This window comes from Takifugu rubripes, chromosome 5, assembly GCF_901000725.2.
Source record: "Takifugu rubripes chromosome 5, fTakRub1.2, whole genome shotgun sequence".
Classification (NCBI taxonomy): domain Eukaryota; kingdom Metazoa; phylum Chordata; class Actinopteri; order Tetraodontiformes; family Tetraodontidae; genus Takifugu; species Takifugu rubripes.
In genome coordinates this window covers 5244496-5260148 of record NC_042289.1, presented here as the reverse complement: position 1 = coordinate 5260148, position 15653 = coordinate 5244496, and the positions used below count along the sequence as shown (strand labels likewise).

The window sequence follows — 15653 nt, the reverse complement described above, 5'->3', positions numbered from 1 at the left end:
CATAAATAAACACCAATTTCCCCTCATGGTGTGAGTCAGGCTCCAGATATTTGTAGAACCGTTGGGCCCGGTAGAGTCTCAGGAGCGGGAGGTGTCGTGGATGACGAGCTGCTTTTTTCTTTTATGCATTTGTCTGTCTGAAGAAGCAGAACTGCTCTCATGAAGAGACACTCGAGACACTGCAGATTGACTCTCTTCAAACATGTACGCAACCTTTGTGTTGGCTCCCAGAGCTCAGATCAGCAGTGCCCAGTGTTTTTTGATGGGGGGGGCTTTGGTTAGCGTCCGTCAATGCCACGCAAGAGGAAGAAGACGCTGGAAAAAAAAAGGAGGAAGCGTAGAGGTGATAGTTTTTCCTTTTCTCCAGCCTGTCGGGCCCAATAAGAGGTGTAGGAGTGGGGGGGCGCACTGCAGCTAGGTTGAATGACAGAGGTTTAAGGGGGGGGTAAAAACTCCATTTCAATCAGCTTTCCCTGTAATGAATATTTGAATCAGGACGGAAAGGTTGGGTTTGTGCAGGGCCGAAGGGAAAGTGTGAATTTCTTCTGGTGACAGATGAAGATGGAAAGCTTTGACCCCACCCCCTCAACCTCCCTCCCCCCTCCACGGGAGAGATGGAGAGATTTATTTATTTGGCTCTCGATTGTGCCGACGGGAAGGCGACATCGGTCCCCCATAAATCAGCTCCACTGCCATCATCAGTGAGGCTGCTGAATGAGTTAGCGAGTGTCAACGGGCGTCATTTCAGTCCTCCCAAGCTCGTGCTGTATTTTCTCCCACCAAGATTTATTCCAGAATACCTGCTGGGGCGTGGTTCCCCCTGAGATGCCTAAGCAGACATGATTACCTTATCTGTGTCCGCATCGCCGGCTGCTTTAGTTCAGCCGCCAGGCCTCCTCCCCGAGCACCAGTGTGCATGAAAACGATCTGGCCTGGGTTCATTTTGCTGCACATGTAAAGTTCGAGTGCCGTTGCATCTTTCTTGCATCAGTTCATTTTACCGTGTGTTTTGGCACTTTGCACGATTGTCTTCAGCTTAGTGCGTTGCGGGGGTGGCTGGGCGCCTGGAACAACGTTCCCCTGCTCTCTTGGATTCACGTCTCTGCTGGTACATCCTTTGCAGCTCCTCGCCTGCATGCATGCCAGAATACACGTCCATATTGAAGTACTGTAGCTTATACTTCCTTTTTTCAAAAACAAAAGCAAAAAACAACAACAATATGAGTTCGTGTGTTTGACAGATTTTCAGGGTCATACTGCAGGATGGTGCAACTATGTAATGAAACGCTATCTGATGTCTTAAATCTATCGGGAGTGTGAGATCTGACGGGGGCTTTTAATCCAGGCAACGGCTGAGCGCACAGATAATCAGTCCTGATCATTAAAATCAGGGTTGTAAACGCAGGCAGAGATCAGAGTGTCTGTCAGGCTGCAGGGGGAAGGAAAGCACAGCAAATTTACACAGTGGGGCGGGGGGATACGCAGATATTAATCAGATAGGTGAGAGGAAGAGAGAGAAGGAAGTGAGCAAACAATAGAAACAGGAACTAATTATGTGATCAGACAACCCACAGACCTGACGCATCCAGACCCTGGGATGGAAGTTTAGATCCATCCATCCATCCATCCATCCATCCATCCATCCATCCATCCATCCATCCATCCATCCATCCATCCATCCGTCCGTCCAGAGGCCCCCAAGTGCAGACATCAAAGGGTATTGAACATGCAGTTCCACTCACGACCACTAGGGCGTCCAAACCACAGACAAACTCTGTTCACCAGCACTTAAACATAGCAGCTATGGGGCAAGAAGGCTGCAGGAGGTGTGGAGTGGATGATGTTTCATGTCCTTCGGGAACTCTGGTTCAAGTCTGAAAACTTGCTCTTTGTTTTGTGGAGAGTCAGTCCTCGCTGGCTCCAAGACCTCCTGATTAGAAGTAAGTGGTAATTCTGTGGTAAACACAGAAAATCAATATTGGTTTTACAAAGATCCTCAGCAGGGTTTTGCTGGTCATGGTTCATAAACAAATCCCAGCGTTGGCGTGACCAAACAAGTTGGCTGTCGTTGATAAGAAGGTTCTGGGGTGAACCTGAGAACTATACGATGTACAAATGATGTGGCTTGATGGTGCTGGGAACAGCTGCCAAAGCACTAATTTCATTGTTAATCACACTACTGTGGTAAATGAAATTAAAAAAACACAGTTCACTGCTCGGTCAGGATGCATATTGAACATTCTTCAGCGGTGGATACAAACAGAAACACTGGGGGAGAGCTGCAAATGAGAGAAGGTACATAGTGTTAACTAGGTGATGAGAGGATGTTGTTTTTCCACATTTTAAATTTATGAGCCTGGCTTTTAACGTCTATTTTTAGATAATAGGGGAGGTGTGTGAGCAGACAGCTGGACAGGAGCGCTCCGCCGCAGGCTGAAGTTGTATATGTCTCATTATTGACCAGGATTCACCCATTAATGGACACTTTCCTCGAAAAACAACCATTCTTCTACCCTGAAGGCGGCCGACTGAGATACTTCAATGGTCATTTAATACATTTAAAATCCCCTAAAACTGTCTGTTCCATGGAAAAAAGTGAGCACTGACCAGAATTAATCAAAGTTGGTGTATGGCACTTTAAAGGTTGTCTGCATCACTCGAAAGTTTAAAAAAGAACATCCAACAGAAGCAATCTGTCATTATTTTCTAAAATAGTTGCAACAAACCCAGGCCCAGGTCGGGAGCTCACAATCAAACACCAGGATCAAAATACTGGTAATTATCTTGGCAGTGGGTTTGAGGAGTGGAGATCCAGTTGGAATTTGCTCATTATATCGATTTCTCCCCAGTTCCTTCAAAGCCAGAGCTGAGATTAGCCAGAATTAAACCGGCCCTTAATTAGCCTCCATGCGAACGCTCTCCACATTAGCTTGATAGCATCGAGCGTGCACGAGAAAAACAAAACACATTCGTCAACGTCCCCCTCCGCTCGTGCGGCAGCTGATCCGCCCCGTGATTGCAAACATACAGGCGGCTTAGTTTTGAAAACACGCCACGCCGGGAGGGCGTCTGCTCTCAGTAACGGTGATTTATGAGCGCGTTGTGCGTGCGAGCAGCGCCGCTGCCAATGCTCTTCCCACACGTGAGCCCCGAGGCTTCAGCTGCAGTGAAGAACATTCTGCAAATCCAACAGTTTACCAGCAACCAAAGACCTTCTTTTGCTGTGTAAACCCCTTCAAGGTGGCATCATTTCGCTTTTCATACGGAGAGAAGTGACAGCAGACAACACATATCTGGGGTTTTTGCCTTAAAAGGGGCTCAACTTTACTCCGCCTTTGTGTTTTGTGGCGCCGGCGTAGCAGTTTTTGTTACCGCAGCTCAGGTGTGATTTATAGGGACGTTCAAGGACAACGGAAAGAGCTCATGAAACTTTAAAAACGCACCACATGTAGTGCTTAACTCAGCTTTTGGGTCCAATCTTTCGATTTTATTCCCTGCATCATTCTTCTCTCCAAACGAGTTGACAGAGCTGCATACATGAATTTGAATTAATTTGAAGTCTGTTTTCTGGCTGAGGAAAAAGAAAACATTTCTATAACTGCTGAATTATTCAAACAGAGGCCTTTTTTCGGCCCGGTTGGCGGAATATATTCCAGAAAGGAATGAAACTTCCAAGAGAGAAGCAGAAAATATGGACCGGCAATAAAGGGAAGAGGCTTGAAAAGAGATTTGGTGCTTCTCTAACACAATTAGCTCTTCTGCTAACGCGTATCACTGCAGCGTTTTCATATTTTTTCTTCTGTTTCATTAAATTTGGGAGAACACACTCCTATACGCACAGAGCCGGAGAAGCTGGAGGTCTCTGCCTCCCTGGGCCTTATTTTATTTGCGGGTGATGTAATAGGATTTGTTTTTGGAGGAAAGGTGACTTTGACCCCGGGCAGTGATAAATGAACTCAGGAGGAAGAAGTGATCGTTCCTAAACCTTAATACGCTTGATGAAGCTGCGGCGAAGGACGAGGTTTATTTACTCCCAGTCGTTGGGAACAATAGCGGCCCGTCGTTTGTTTCGGGAGGTTTTCAGAGGGATTCACGGTGTCGTTTCCCAGACTCGACGTGACACCGACACTAAACAACAGATGTTTTTTGGTTGCTAGACTTTTATTGTTTTGCTTATTAGTGGTTAAGAATTCTGATTTGAGTTTTAAAATAGGCCAACAATCGTACCTTTACCTGTATTTAATGCTACCTTTCACCATTGGTGTACAACTGTGCTGCAGCTACGTGCTCATAATAATGATATTAGGATTACAGCTAACGTGTTCATCCACAGTGATGCTCATTCAGGACATCGATTCAAAGCTGTCTGGCTTCTTTTATTTGTGGCCGCGGGCTACTTAATTGACTTGATGTTCATTAAAGCTTATCGTTAATAATGTGGGCCGAGGAGGAAGCTGAGACAGATAGTCTGCTGGAAGCTGGCTGTGTGCTGGAACATTGTTCCACCTGCCTTCTTCTCAGCAACTTGGCAGCTGTCCTGGAGCAGGAAATCTAAAGTTAGAGAACCAGGGAAGCACTGGAACCAATACAGCAACGTATTAGCTTGAGCCTGACTTTCCTCTAAATTTGAACTGAAACATGAGATTTAGCAAAAAAAACCAACAAATTAAGTGCATGTTAGCACAAACCTTTGCTGGAATAACAAACTGCTGGTATATAATATACAGAACCCTTGAAGGGGGAGGTTTAAATATACACGGTAGTGGGAGGAGCTAATTAGACACAGGTAAGAGATGCGGAGCTAACAAGCTAAGGTGTGGGAGGGGGCAGGAAACACCCAGGGGGAATCAGACATTGACAGTGGAGCTGAACCAAAGTGTAAATATGAACCTCAACACGCTCGCATGCTTGTGTTTTACAGTGCTCGGTGGCCCTGAATCTCGGGGGGTGCTGAGGAAAATCAGCGAGATGCTGGAGGTGATTTTAAAGCGGATGGACGCCCTGTCAAAGCTGGGGAACACCACTGACGCTCACAGGCTGGAGGAGCTCAGCTCGGCCTTGGACAGGTAAAGCATCGCTTTGGCCGCCTCGTCTGCAAGGTCTTATTTATCTGAGCGGTAGTTGAATTGAGTTTCCAACACAATTTCAAATTTGCAGGTTAGCTGGACGAATTTCTTGCTGCCCTTGGAAAAACTTCACAACAAAGAAAACAAAAATCATACTGGTGCCCTCCAAGCACCGGTATGATTTTCTGACCAGATGAAGTAATTGTATTATTTTTACTGAACCTGGATGGTACAGGAAGTCTTCGCATCTCACTTCACACAGTTTACACGCAGATTTACACAGATGATCACGCCGGGGGCTCACATACATCTGTAAAAGATCTGGAAGAGCTACTGTATGTTAAGATTTTGCTCAAGGACAGAAGGGGCCCAGGATCAAGCCCACAACCTCCAGAATCACTTTGAACCATTTACTGCAGGTTAAAAATAGCCGAGGACAATCAAGCTTGGTTTATAATGGAACATTCTGTTTAGAAACTACTTTGAATTAATGACCCAAAATGCCAGGCACAACATGCTAACACCAATTAACACCAATCAACAGAGTAAGCTGATAGGTCTGGATTTTGTCAAATTTGGCCCAAAAAATCGGGTATGATAGTTTCCAACAGGAAATGTCACCATCTTTTCTTTAGAGTTTATCTTTACTGGCTTTACTTGTGCTTAGCTACAATTAGCATTAGCTATACTTAATTTGCTGGGTCTGTCGTCAACCTCAGACCTTGAAAGCCTGGAAGGCAGGAGGAGGAGCAGAAAGGTTGAGGCCGAGTCTTTCTTCACCCATCTTTCTATTTACCCCATTAGCCCAAACAGGTTTTTTTCGGTTTTACGCTCGGCTCCCTTGACGTTTACCTCCGTACGTGTTCCTCTAAAAATGTGGCTGCCCGCTGTGAAAACAGAACGAGGTGGAAAAAGACACAGTCAAAATAAACTTGCAGAAGGGGAGTGGTACCTTTTGTTTCAACAGTTTTTGCAAGGGGCTTTTAATGAAAAGCAAATTTTTTGAGCAGCATTAGCATCGAGTAGCAACCACAGTGGTTCTAAACTCACTAGGGTGATGTGGGGTTACATACTCCAAATGAAGGGAAACGTATTATTATTAAAAGCAAACTCAGTATTATTCTCATATCAAATGCTAACTTCCTGCTGATACCAAATCACTGCTAAGGAATTTGACAAGTGCACGCAGGTATGACTGTTTCATTGAGCCGCTGCGCCTATTTGCACTATAAAAGCTATTTCCTAATTAAGTGATCATGTATAATCATGCTGCTGATGGCAGCTCAGACCAGTCAACCTCAACTGCGGCACTGTAGAGGACTTCAAGGATGTAAAGTTTAAGATATGCAGTGGGCCAAACACACACCCTGGGGCATCCCCGTGGGGAGTCTTTGCGGAGACTAAGGGGAGAAAAATCTTTCCTCTCTCATCTGTTAGGTATAACAGAGAAGAGCGCATATCTTGCAGGACAAGTTGAACCTTCCAGGTCTGGCTTGTGGGTGCTCTGCAGTTGCCGTGGCAACAAATTTTTTTTTCAAATGGCCCTGCCTGCTCAGGGTTTGAGTAAAGGAAGTTAAAGTCTGCCTCTCCTTTTTTCCTCTTGGATATCATCTAACTCGTCTTCAGGAACGATCCATTCTGAAATCAAACATTTGAAATTCGTGCACACACACACACACACACACACACACACACACACACACACAGACACTCAAAATCGTCGCAGGAAATATTTATCGTTCGATTAAAACACCATTTGTGATTATTTTATCCGGTGTTTCATTTCAGACCTGCACGATTTTATTTCCACCACGGGCCGCCAGTGGATTCCCTCCATCACATAATCGTAACATTTAATTGGCCTCTTGGGGACAAAATTGGAGAAATGGCGATGGCACAAGCCAAACAGATTTGGAAAGCAAGCAGCTGTAAAAGCGATGCACCGGGAGCTTTTCTCTTCATGTGACGCGGGTGATTGAAATGCTGTGCGTGGCTCCGGGTCAGCTCTGGAGGTGGGTGTGTGGAGGCTTCGAGGATGCGTTTCTCCCGTCTTTAAGGCTGTTAAAAGCTATTAGCTTAACAGCTCGTGCTTCTCCAGATCCCCTGCAGTGTAAATATGGGATAACACCACGTGAGAGCACGGATTATCATCGGCAGTAACAAACAGCCAAAGCTTCAGCGCCCGGCGGTAATTATCGCTGCTCTGTGTTTGGACTGTGTGCCTTTGACATGGTCTCTCTGTAGTTGTCCGTTAATCTGCCCCGACCTGCTGATGTGAAGCATCCTGCAGCGAGGTCGAGCCACCGCACCACCGGGGGGGCCCTGCTTTTCCTTTTGTGATGATGTATGGACGATCCTCGAGATGAGCCTAGGCGGCAGGTCAATAAGATGATAATCCCTCAGATTCCGCCAAACGGTCTTCCAATGACAGGAGCGGTAATGTCCTCGGCATGGCTGTAAATCTCCACTTCACATTTCCCTTTTGTCCTTCACTCGTAAAATCCTGAAATTCAAAGTTGATGACTCTTGGCAGGGGAAAATCATCCACTCCTCATTAGGTCACACAAGGATGAGCTAGACTGATGATACTCATCCAGCCGTGGCAACAAGGAGCTAGACTCTAATATTTGCTTTTGTGTATTTTCTTTTCTTTTTATGTTTCTATTTTATCTATCAACTGCAAATGCCCCCATTGTGGGGACATTTTATATTATTTTGACTTTAAGGCAACTTTTCCCAAATAGGTCCACATTAAAGGCTGTGTGTGTGTGTGTGTGTGTGAACAGGATCCAGCCTATCGGGCTGGTGGAGCGGATTCAGGCCATAGCCCAGAACATGTCAGACATGGCAGTAAAGGTGGAGCAGATCTTACAGCGAAGCATCTCCACCAACAAAGGTTTGGCATTAACACACACTTCTATCTTTGTGAGGACTCTCGCTGATACAATGCATTGCCAAGGGCCTAGCCCCCAGGTCACCACTAAACCCCCGTAATTTCCTCTCTTTGTAAAAACGTCCCCACATCACCAGTAAATTGACGCGTGACCTCCTGGCCTGTTCAGGAACACGAGCGCGCTGCGGCCATTGTAGTCGCCATTCCCTCTCTGTTCTGCCACACTTGAATAGTTCATGTCTTGCATTAGCCGAGCGTACTGGAGACTTCAGATGTTATTCGTGGCGCAGATGCCAAACAACCTGCAGGAACCCTGTCCAAGGTGAGAGCGTTCCGCTGCAGCCTTTTGTTGCCACATTATACTCCCCTGACTGCAGGACGTTTCAATCATGGTGATGAATTACCAGGCAGCTAATGGGATCCCGGCCCGGCGACTCTCTACATTCACCCTAATTTCACTTTCTTTATTTAGTGTTTGACACGAAGAAGCTGGACAGTGAAATTATTCCCATTACGTGGCGACCTCCTACATCCACTGCTTCAACTTTAATTCTCCTCGGTTCAACGACTCTCGAAACGCCCGCGGATAATTTGTCTGTTGTCGTAACCTGTGGTGCCATTTCAACGAGGAAGAGCCGAGGCCCAGCTGACTTCTGACGCTGGCGAGCGGCTGCGCTTTTGGAGGCGAGGGGGGTCCATCGTTATCATGTTAATAAGACAGAATGGTGGGCAATTATTTGTTGATTGTGCTCCTCGGTGCTTGGCTGGGCGCCGTCGGAGGAGACGCGGCTGCTCCTTTAATTAGGCTCGCTCGTGCCTGGTTTCAAGCGTGGGGGGGAGGGGGGGTAGGAAAGAGAATGAGACAGGAAGAGGGAAATTAAACGGGGGGGGGGGGGTTATGAGTCATGATAAGTCATATATCCACAGCCAGCAAGACGAGCGGAAGAGAGCCTTCAACCATCAGCAGGAAGGGGCGGAGCTTTTAGAGGACCTTAGTCGGCTCCATGCTTTAATGCGAAAGATTCACAGATTCCCGGCCCCGGGGGGGTTGTTGTGGAGATCGACTGATCAATAATCAAGCAAGACTCTCAAAGAGAGCCTGTTAGAACTGAAGAACGTAATAAACCCCCCATAAATTCATATAGACTGACAGAGTTTATTGATAATAAATGAAGCAATAAAAGTGAATATATTGGGGTTTTATTGGCCTCCTTGGAGTTTTATGTCATCAGTGAAGACACTGAAGCGCACGCTCACTGATTGGGCGTGTGTGTGTGTGCGTGTGCATGTGTGTAGGCTTCGATAGATATCTCTCATCCCTCTTTCCTCCAGTCAGGGAGGGGGTGTTCGGGCAGTGCGAGACTCCTAAAGATCCACGCTACCCTGACTGTTCCAGCAAGATGGATGTAAGTCTTCTTTTTCTTTCACTTCAGTCTTCTCTAAATTAAGCTTTTATTGAGAATGGAAGACCAACGATAGAAATCAGAAGAGCGCAATTAAAGAAGTAACACCACCAAATGAATGAAACAATTACAAGATTAATTAACATCTGCTGTTGAAGCTCTAAAGTCCCCAGATGGGATAAAGGTTGGGAGTTTAGGAGCAACCATCCGTCTTAATTCCAAACCAATTCCACCGGCGGAGCAAACACCTTCCCCTTCTGCTCATGACTCACCAAAGTGCGGAATGAATGCTGCTAGAAGGAAAACATGGTCTGCTTATTAATTTTAGAAGAACAAGGATCCTTAATAAGTCCCAAGTAATCGGAAAGGTCTGTATTTACAATGCGTAAACGTGTGACATTAAAGTGCGTTAGCGGCCCCGGACAGGCTCTCTGAGCTTCCCTACCTCTCCTGCTGCCAACCCACTTTCCAATTCTTGGAGCACGACCATGACATTAACCCAAAAACCCTCCGACCAGTCAATCCCAGTTACCGTGGACACCCAGACCCAAATGGGCGCATTTACACCGAGCGGTATGATTTTATTCAGCGTAGCGTGACACACATGACTACCCCACTACAAGGATGATGATATGAAGTGTTTCTTATTAGCCCACCCGTGAGCACAGAAGCAGCCATCCACGCAGACAGTCCACAGCCAGTCATCCAACACCATATGAAGGCTTTTAATTAGAAATTTCCGGGCCGCGTGGGCAGTGCGCGCCACCTGTTCTTAGATAAAAACACAGATGTTGCTTCAGTTTATGATAAAAGTCTTTAATATTTAAGCAGTGAGGCAGACTGGAGCTCTGAAGTTTCACTGTTGCGAGGCGCTTTTGAAAGCAGCCACAAATCTGCCTTTTATTGGCCTAAAACACCATTTAAAGGAGCATTACACGATTGGTTTCAGCAAGATGTCATTTTTGCCTTAAATCATTGGCATCTGCCCTTGATCTGCTAGTTGCCTGCCCTCCTGGATACACTGTAGAGGACTCTGCTCTCTGGGTGAAACATGGGGGGGGGGGATATGGGGGTGGGGGGCACGGGGCTGGGCAGCAAAACATAACAAACCATCACTGAGAAGATGATTGGGAGAGCAGGAGTTAGCCTAGCCATCTTAACGAAGTTAGCGTAGCATGGATCCGCCATTGATTTTGCCTGTTGATGACAGGTACAATCACATTAGGGGGGGGGGGGGACTCGTTTTATATTAACTTCAAACATCAAAGGATGTGACATCCTGCCAGATCACATAGTTCACCTTTAAGGTCTGTAAAACCCGCTTTTCTCGAGTGTTCACTTCATTATCGCATCATCAGGTGTCCCGTTTGCTAACAACCTCCTGGTGTCCCTCCAGTGGATGCGCGCCCGCTGGACCTCAGACCCTTGCTACGCCTTCTACGGGGTGGACGGCTCCGACTGCTCCTTCCTCGTCTACCTGAGCGAGGTGGAGTGGTTCTGCCCCCCGCTGGCCTGGAGGAACCACACAGCCACACCTGCCCCGAAGCCTCTCCCAAGGATCCAGGTGAGATGGCGAACGGTGAAACGCAGTCTGCTCCCTTCACACCCGTCAGGCATAAGAAGAAGAGGAGGGACTGTGGGGGCTGTATGCACCGTGTCAGCCATTTAGCAGCGATGAGGGACGTTGTCTTTATCCTTTACTCGCTCCTCTCACCTAAAGAGTCCATCCTGTCCTCACCATCTGTCCGTTCAGTACCGTCGGCAGCAGAGCCCGGGGGGGGGGGGGGGCTGCTTCTGCAGCTATAGGTTCTGCACTAATTGCCAGACTGCGTTCACCGAGACGAGCCTAAAGGCTGGGTGCTCTCAATTTGCCTCATTGGAGACTTCATGAGAGCTGCGGCGCCTCGCCAACTGCGGCGCGGCTCTGCCTACTGTTTTATTTTGCTTTTGAAAGATTTCCAAAGCTTTTGTTGTCAGCAGCACGGCGGCCGCGTCTGCTCCATATGCTCTTAGGTGCTCTGCGCTCCCCTGCGCAGTTACTGCACTGATGAATAATAGCATGCAGGTGCTTCACTGTTGCGGGCTGATTAGTGGGCAGCAAAGCCAATAGTAAAAGAAGAGCGGGGTATTTATGAGGAATCCTCCAGGCACACTCTCTGAATCTGGACTAATAAAGCACAGTGGACTCTGAGCTCTGCAGTCTTCCCGCCTCAGTGAAAAGGAGACACAGCCCGATACACCCGTTTATTAAATCTCACTGCAAACGACAGATATTAATGAAAAAGTCAGCACGGAGCTTCATAATCATGGGTCAGCACCATAATTAGGAGGAAATATGCAGTAATTATGACAATTTATTTTAATTAGTCCGATTAATGTTAAATAATGTTGCACAAGAGGAACATTAAGTGGAAAATGGAAACTAGTCTAGCCGTAGTTTGGACTTTTAATGAGTTAGCAATAAGAAATCCATCTAAACATTCACACCTTGAGTACAAGAATGTTGCTCCATCCTTTTTTTACAGTAACCCAGCCTGTCCAAACTGACCTAAATACAAATCGCATAATTTGTTCATATCTCTGATGTAATCGATCGTGTTTTTTATGAACATGATGAACGTTCCCACTGGCTTTTTACCACCAGACGCCACCGACTCCATCATACCTGACCTTTAACGCCCCCTTTGGAAGGAGATTTGATTATACCTATGGTTCTTTTTCTCTTTTACATACGAGGACACGCATCATTAGAGGCGTGTAAAACATAAATTGTGAACCGAACATTACGGATGAAACTTCCCGCCTTGTTTCTGCGACGCGCCGATGTCGTGGTCATGAAGTCCTCATAAAGAATCTCTGCTGATGTTCTTTAAACACGTCAGAGAGCAATATTCTAACGTGACACGTGTTAGAAGTTCCCCTGCTATGCTAGATGCTAGATGGTTTTTATTACACTCTTAGTCACATTAGACAAACTTCTGAGCCTCAGGCCCGAGTTAAGAATCAGAAAAGCCGCTAAACCCGCTGCAAAAATGCAACACTAATCCAATCCGAATCACGCTGCAGCGCCAATCTTCTGCACAGGCCGTCTTCCAGTCCGACATCGGCGGTCTGATGGAACAAGTGGGAACGGGGAAGGAATCGCTCAGCTTCATGAAGAGACGCATGCGCAGGCTGGCATCGCAGTGGGCGTCGGCCGCCCGGCGGCTGGATGACAAACTACGCAACCAGTGGCGAGGGCAGAAAAGGGTGAGTAGGAGACACACCGGGGCAGAAACCCAACAAACTGGTGTTTGTGATGTGGGTTCGCTGTATTTCCATCGTCAGATACCGTGGCGTTAATCCTTCTGTTTAGACATGAAAGGAAAAGCCTTGATCAAAGCGTCGCGCGCCAGCCAGACCGCGCTTTGATGTCCGCCCGTGTGACTGCAGCCGAAACAACGGCGACATTTTGTTGGAACAACATTTTGCCGTCTTCTCTGCAGCTCCTGGCTGCGAACGGCTGAATGTGGAGTCGGAGACATAAGTAGCTAATGATGCACACTGGCTCTTAGCAGACATTGATCGGCTCCGCTGCACTTTCCCGCCTGACATTTACAGGAACATTTCCTCGAGGTGCCAGCGAGAGCTTGTGGCAGGAGCAGCCAAAATGGCAATGACTTTGGAGCAAGCGCCGCCCCCGCCCCGCCAGCACGGTTGTTAAATCCTTTGAGAGACAGGGCCGTGCATGGTAAAGCTTTACTGTCCGCCCCACGCTTCGGAAGCGTTTCAGTTACATCTCTTTTTTGATTCCTTTTAGACGTACCGTGTTTATTTGTGTGTGTTGGTAATGATGTGCAGGCTGCAGCGACTATTTTCCCTTTTTTCCCCACTCCCCTTGAAGTTCATGGTCAAAAAAAAGCAACCAAGAGGAAAATAATGGACTGATTCATTTTGGCAAAGTACGTCATGAAATTAAGCTTTTAAACTGTTTCAGGTATAATGTTGCTCATTGCCTGACAAGTGGGCTACTTCTACTGCTAAGACACTAACGGCAGGACTGTATGACACCAGGAAGTCTTCAAAGACGGAATAACTTTCCCTCAGTGACTAAACGTGCTGCTAGCGTAATAGACAGGGTCCAGGGTGACCTTCCTCTAGTTGCCGTCATGGAATTTCCAGAGCATTTTTGAGTCAATTGAATGGAATAATCATAAATCACAGTGAGCTTCATGAACTGTACTTCTTGGAGGTTAAAGGTCAGTGTCACATTCCTAAATCAAACTTAAGCGTCAATGTTCGAAAGCCCACACTGTTTATATTATTGTATACGGTTAGAGTTTATCTAAGTAGTATGTTTATTCATTGTTATTTAGTTTTCCTTGAAGTTTCATATTTCCGATGCTCTCGGATGCAACACAGATGTCCGACGCTCTTGAACGCACCACTGCCGTCTGTGCAGGCGGTACTTTAATTAGTTAATTGTTCACACCCGATGCAACTGTAGAGAGTGCGTGTCCATTCAGATGCAGCTACGCTGAGATAATTTCACCTTTTCTGCCTAATTTTCTTCATTCGCCTGTGCTCCTGTGGTTTATTGCTGTGTGTGAATGCCATAAGGTAAGGAGTTGGCAGTGCATAGTTGTACTTATTTAGTTGTGTATAAGCTAACTTTATGTTAATGTGTGTTCAAGCTAATAATAATATCTAAATGTCTTGTGTTAGGTGATTTGTTGTGGGATAAATGGGAATTGAATTGTACTGCTTCATTTGCGGTGTTGCTCATTTGATTGTGTTTGTGTATTTGATGTGTGCTTGCTGTGTTGATGGATATTCGTTGCGTTGTTGTTGCAGACCACAGCAGAATAAATCATAATCCACAACCTGGACATCTGTATTCGTGTTCTTTAATTTGGACACCAACATCCCACATCTTGCCGCTCTAAACCAGTTAAATTCCTGGAGACCCCAACCTCTCCTTTTTATGGTCCTTCGAGCCGGATTAGAGTATCAATCAAGGTATGGAACCTGCAGATGTCCCGTCTGAGCCCGCACCCCAACGTGCTTCGGAGAGAGAGAGACGCCCCCCAGCCTACTTGACTGACTATGTGGTTGCAACACTCCCTTCAGAGGGACAAACCCATACCACACAACAAGCTCTCTCCTCCCAGCGATCACGTAGTGGGAGATCATGCTCATCTCAGAAGAGCTGCGACTCCAGATCAACACGATCATCTCGCTCGTTCTCGAGCAGATTCCCCTCTAACGTTCTCTCAGAACTGGAAGCAGCACAGCTGGAAGAGCGAGTGAAACAGATGGAGCTTGAGGAGTTACAACAGCGTCTAGAAGAGGACAACCAAATAGAACATGAACGTCTGCGACTTCAATCTCAAGCCAGAGAGGCCCAGCAGCTGCAGGAGGAAGCCATCAGAACGCAGGAAACGTTAACAAGACAGCTTGAGAGCCGACGACAGCTAAAGAAGAGAGCGAACCAGCTGGAAATAGCGAAGATGGTTACTTCTCTCCTGAAAGAGAAAGCACAGGACCCTGGTGGTGCCAGATCCTCACCCTGTCCATCAGATCATAGTGAGGCAAGGCAACCTGTACCTCAACCTGCAGCGCCCCATGCGACTCCGCCTCCAGCTCCAGTGACTCTACCTTCAGCCAGCCAACACGCGGTTCTGCCTCCAGCTGCTCAGACTTCACTTCAAGCACCACATGTAGCTCCGCCCTCTACGCCATATCCATCTCTTCCTCCATTACCACATCGTGCCCTTCCTCCAGTATCCCTGCCTTGTAGTTCAGCGCCAGTGAACTACTACTCTGCTCCAATTTCATATCCATTTCACCCAGCGCAGTATCTCCGCTCCAGTGCAGCCTTCACCTGCCCGGTTGAAGCAGAGTCGTGCTCCACTACAGCGCTGCCTCAACTACAGACGGCTGATGGGTTCCCACTCAGTGCCACATCCTATGGCATCCCCAAACCTATGATCCCCTTCTTCGAGAGTGGTAAAGAAAGTGACTTTGCGCTACTGAGGATGGCACTTGACAACCTGCTGAATAGTCATCTGCATTTGAGTGAGCAGTACAAGTATCAAGTGCTTCTGGGACACCTGAAGCTACCTAGTGCGCTTCAATTAGCCAAAGCCTATATGCATGACCCAAGGCCGTACACAGCGGCTATGCAGGCACTGCAAGATAAGTACGGTCAACCTCGTCAGCTCGTCCAAAGTGAACTCGGTGCGATCCTTAACGCGCCAGCCCTCAAGTTCGGAGACTCCGAGGCATTTGATGCGTTTGCTTTGTCCATTC

General features: G+C 47.1%; 1 protein-coding gene and 1 long non-coding RNA gene across 3 annotated transcripts in view; one reads left to right on the top strand and one right to left on the bottom strand.

The window, feature by feature from the left end:
- The window catches only part of LOC101072839 (alpha-1,6-mannosylglycoprotein 6-beta-N-acetylglucosaminyltransferase B), a 43944-nt gene that overhangs the window by 6076 nt on the left and 22215 nt on the right, over positions 1-15653 (top strand). For both annotated transcript variants that reach the window (XM_029836556.1, XM_011603835.2), the window contains exons 3-7: positions 4922-5066; positions 7853-7962; positions 9292-9365; positions 10759-10926; positions 12447-12611. In XM_029836556.1, the coding sequence (XP_029692416.1) occupies positions 4922-5066; positions 7853-7962; positions 9292-9365; positions 10759-10926; positions 12447-12611 (662 nt within the window). The remainder of the gene's footprint in view (positions 1-4921; positions 5067-7852; positions 7963-9291; positions 9366-10758; positions 10927-12446; positions 12612-15653) is intronic.
- On the bottom strand, positions 10158-10781 carry LOC115249925 (uncharacterized). The gene is made up of 2 exons (XR_003888538.1): positions 10663-10781; positions 10158-10559 (listed from the first exon to the last, which is right to left on the bottom strand). It is a non-coding gene; the product is annotated as an uncharacterized lncRNA (long non-coding RNA).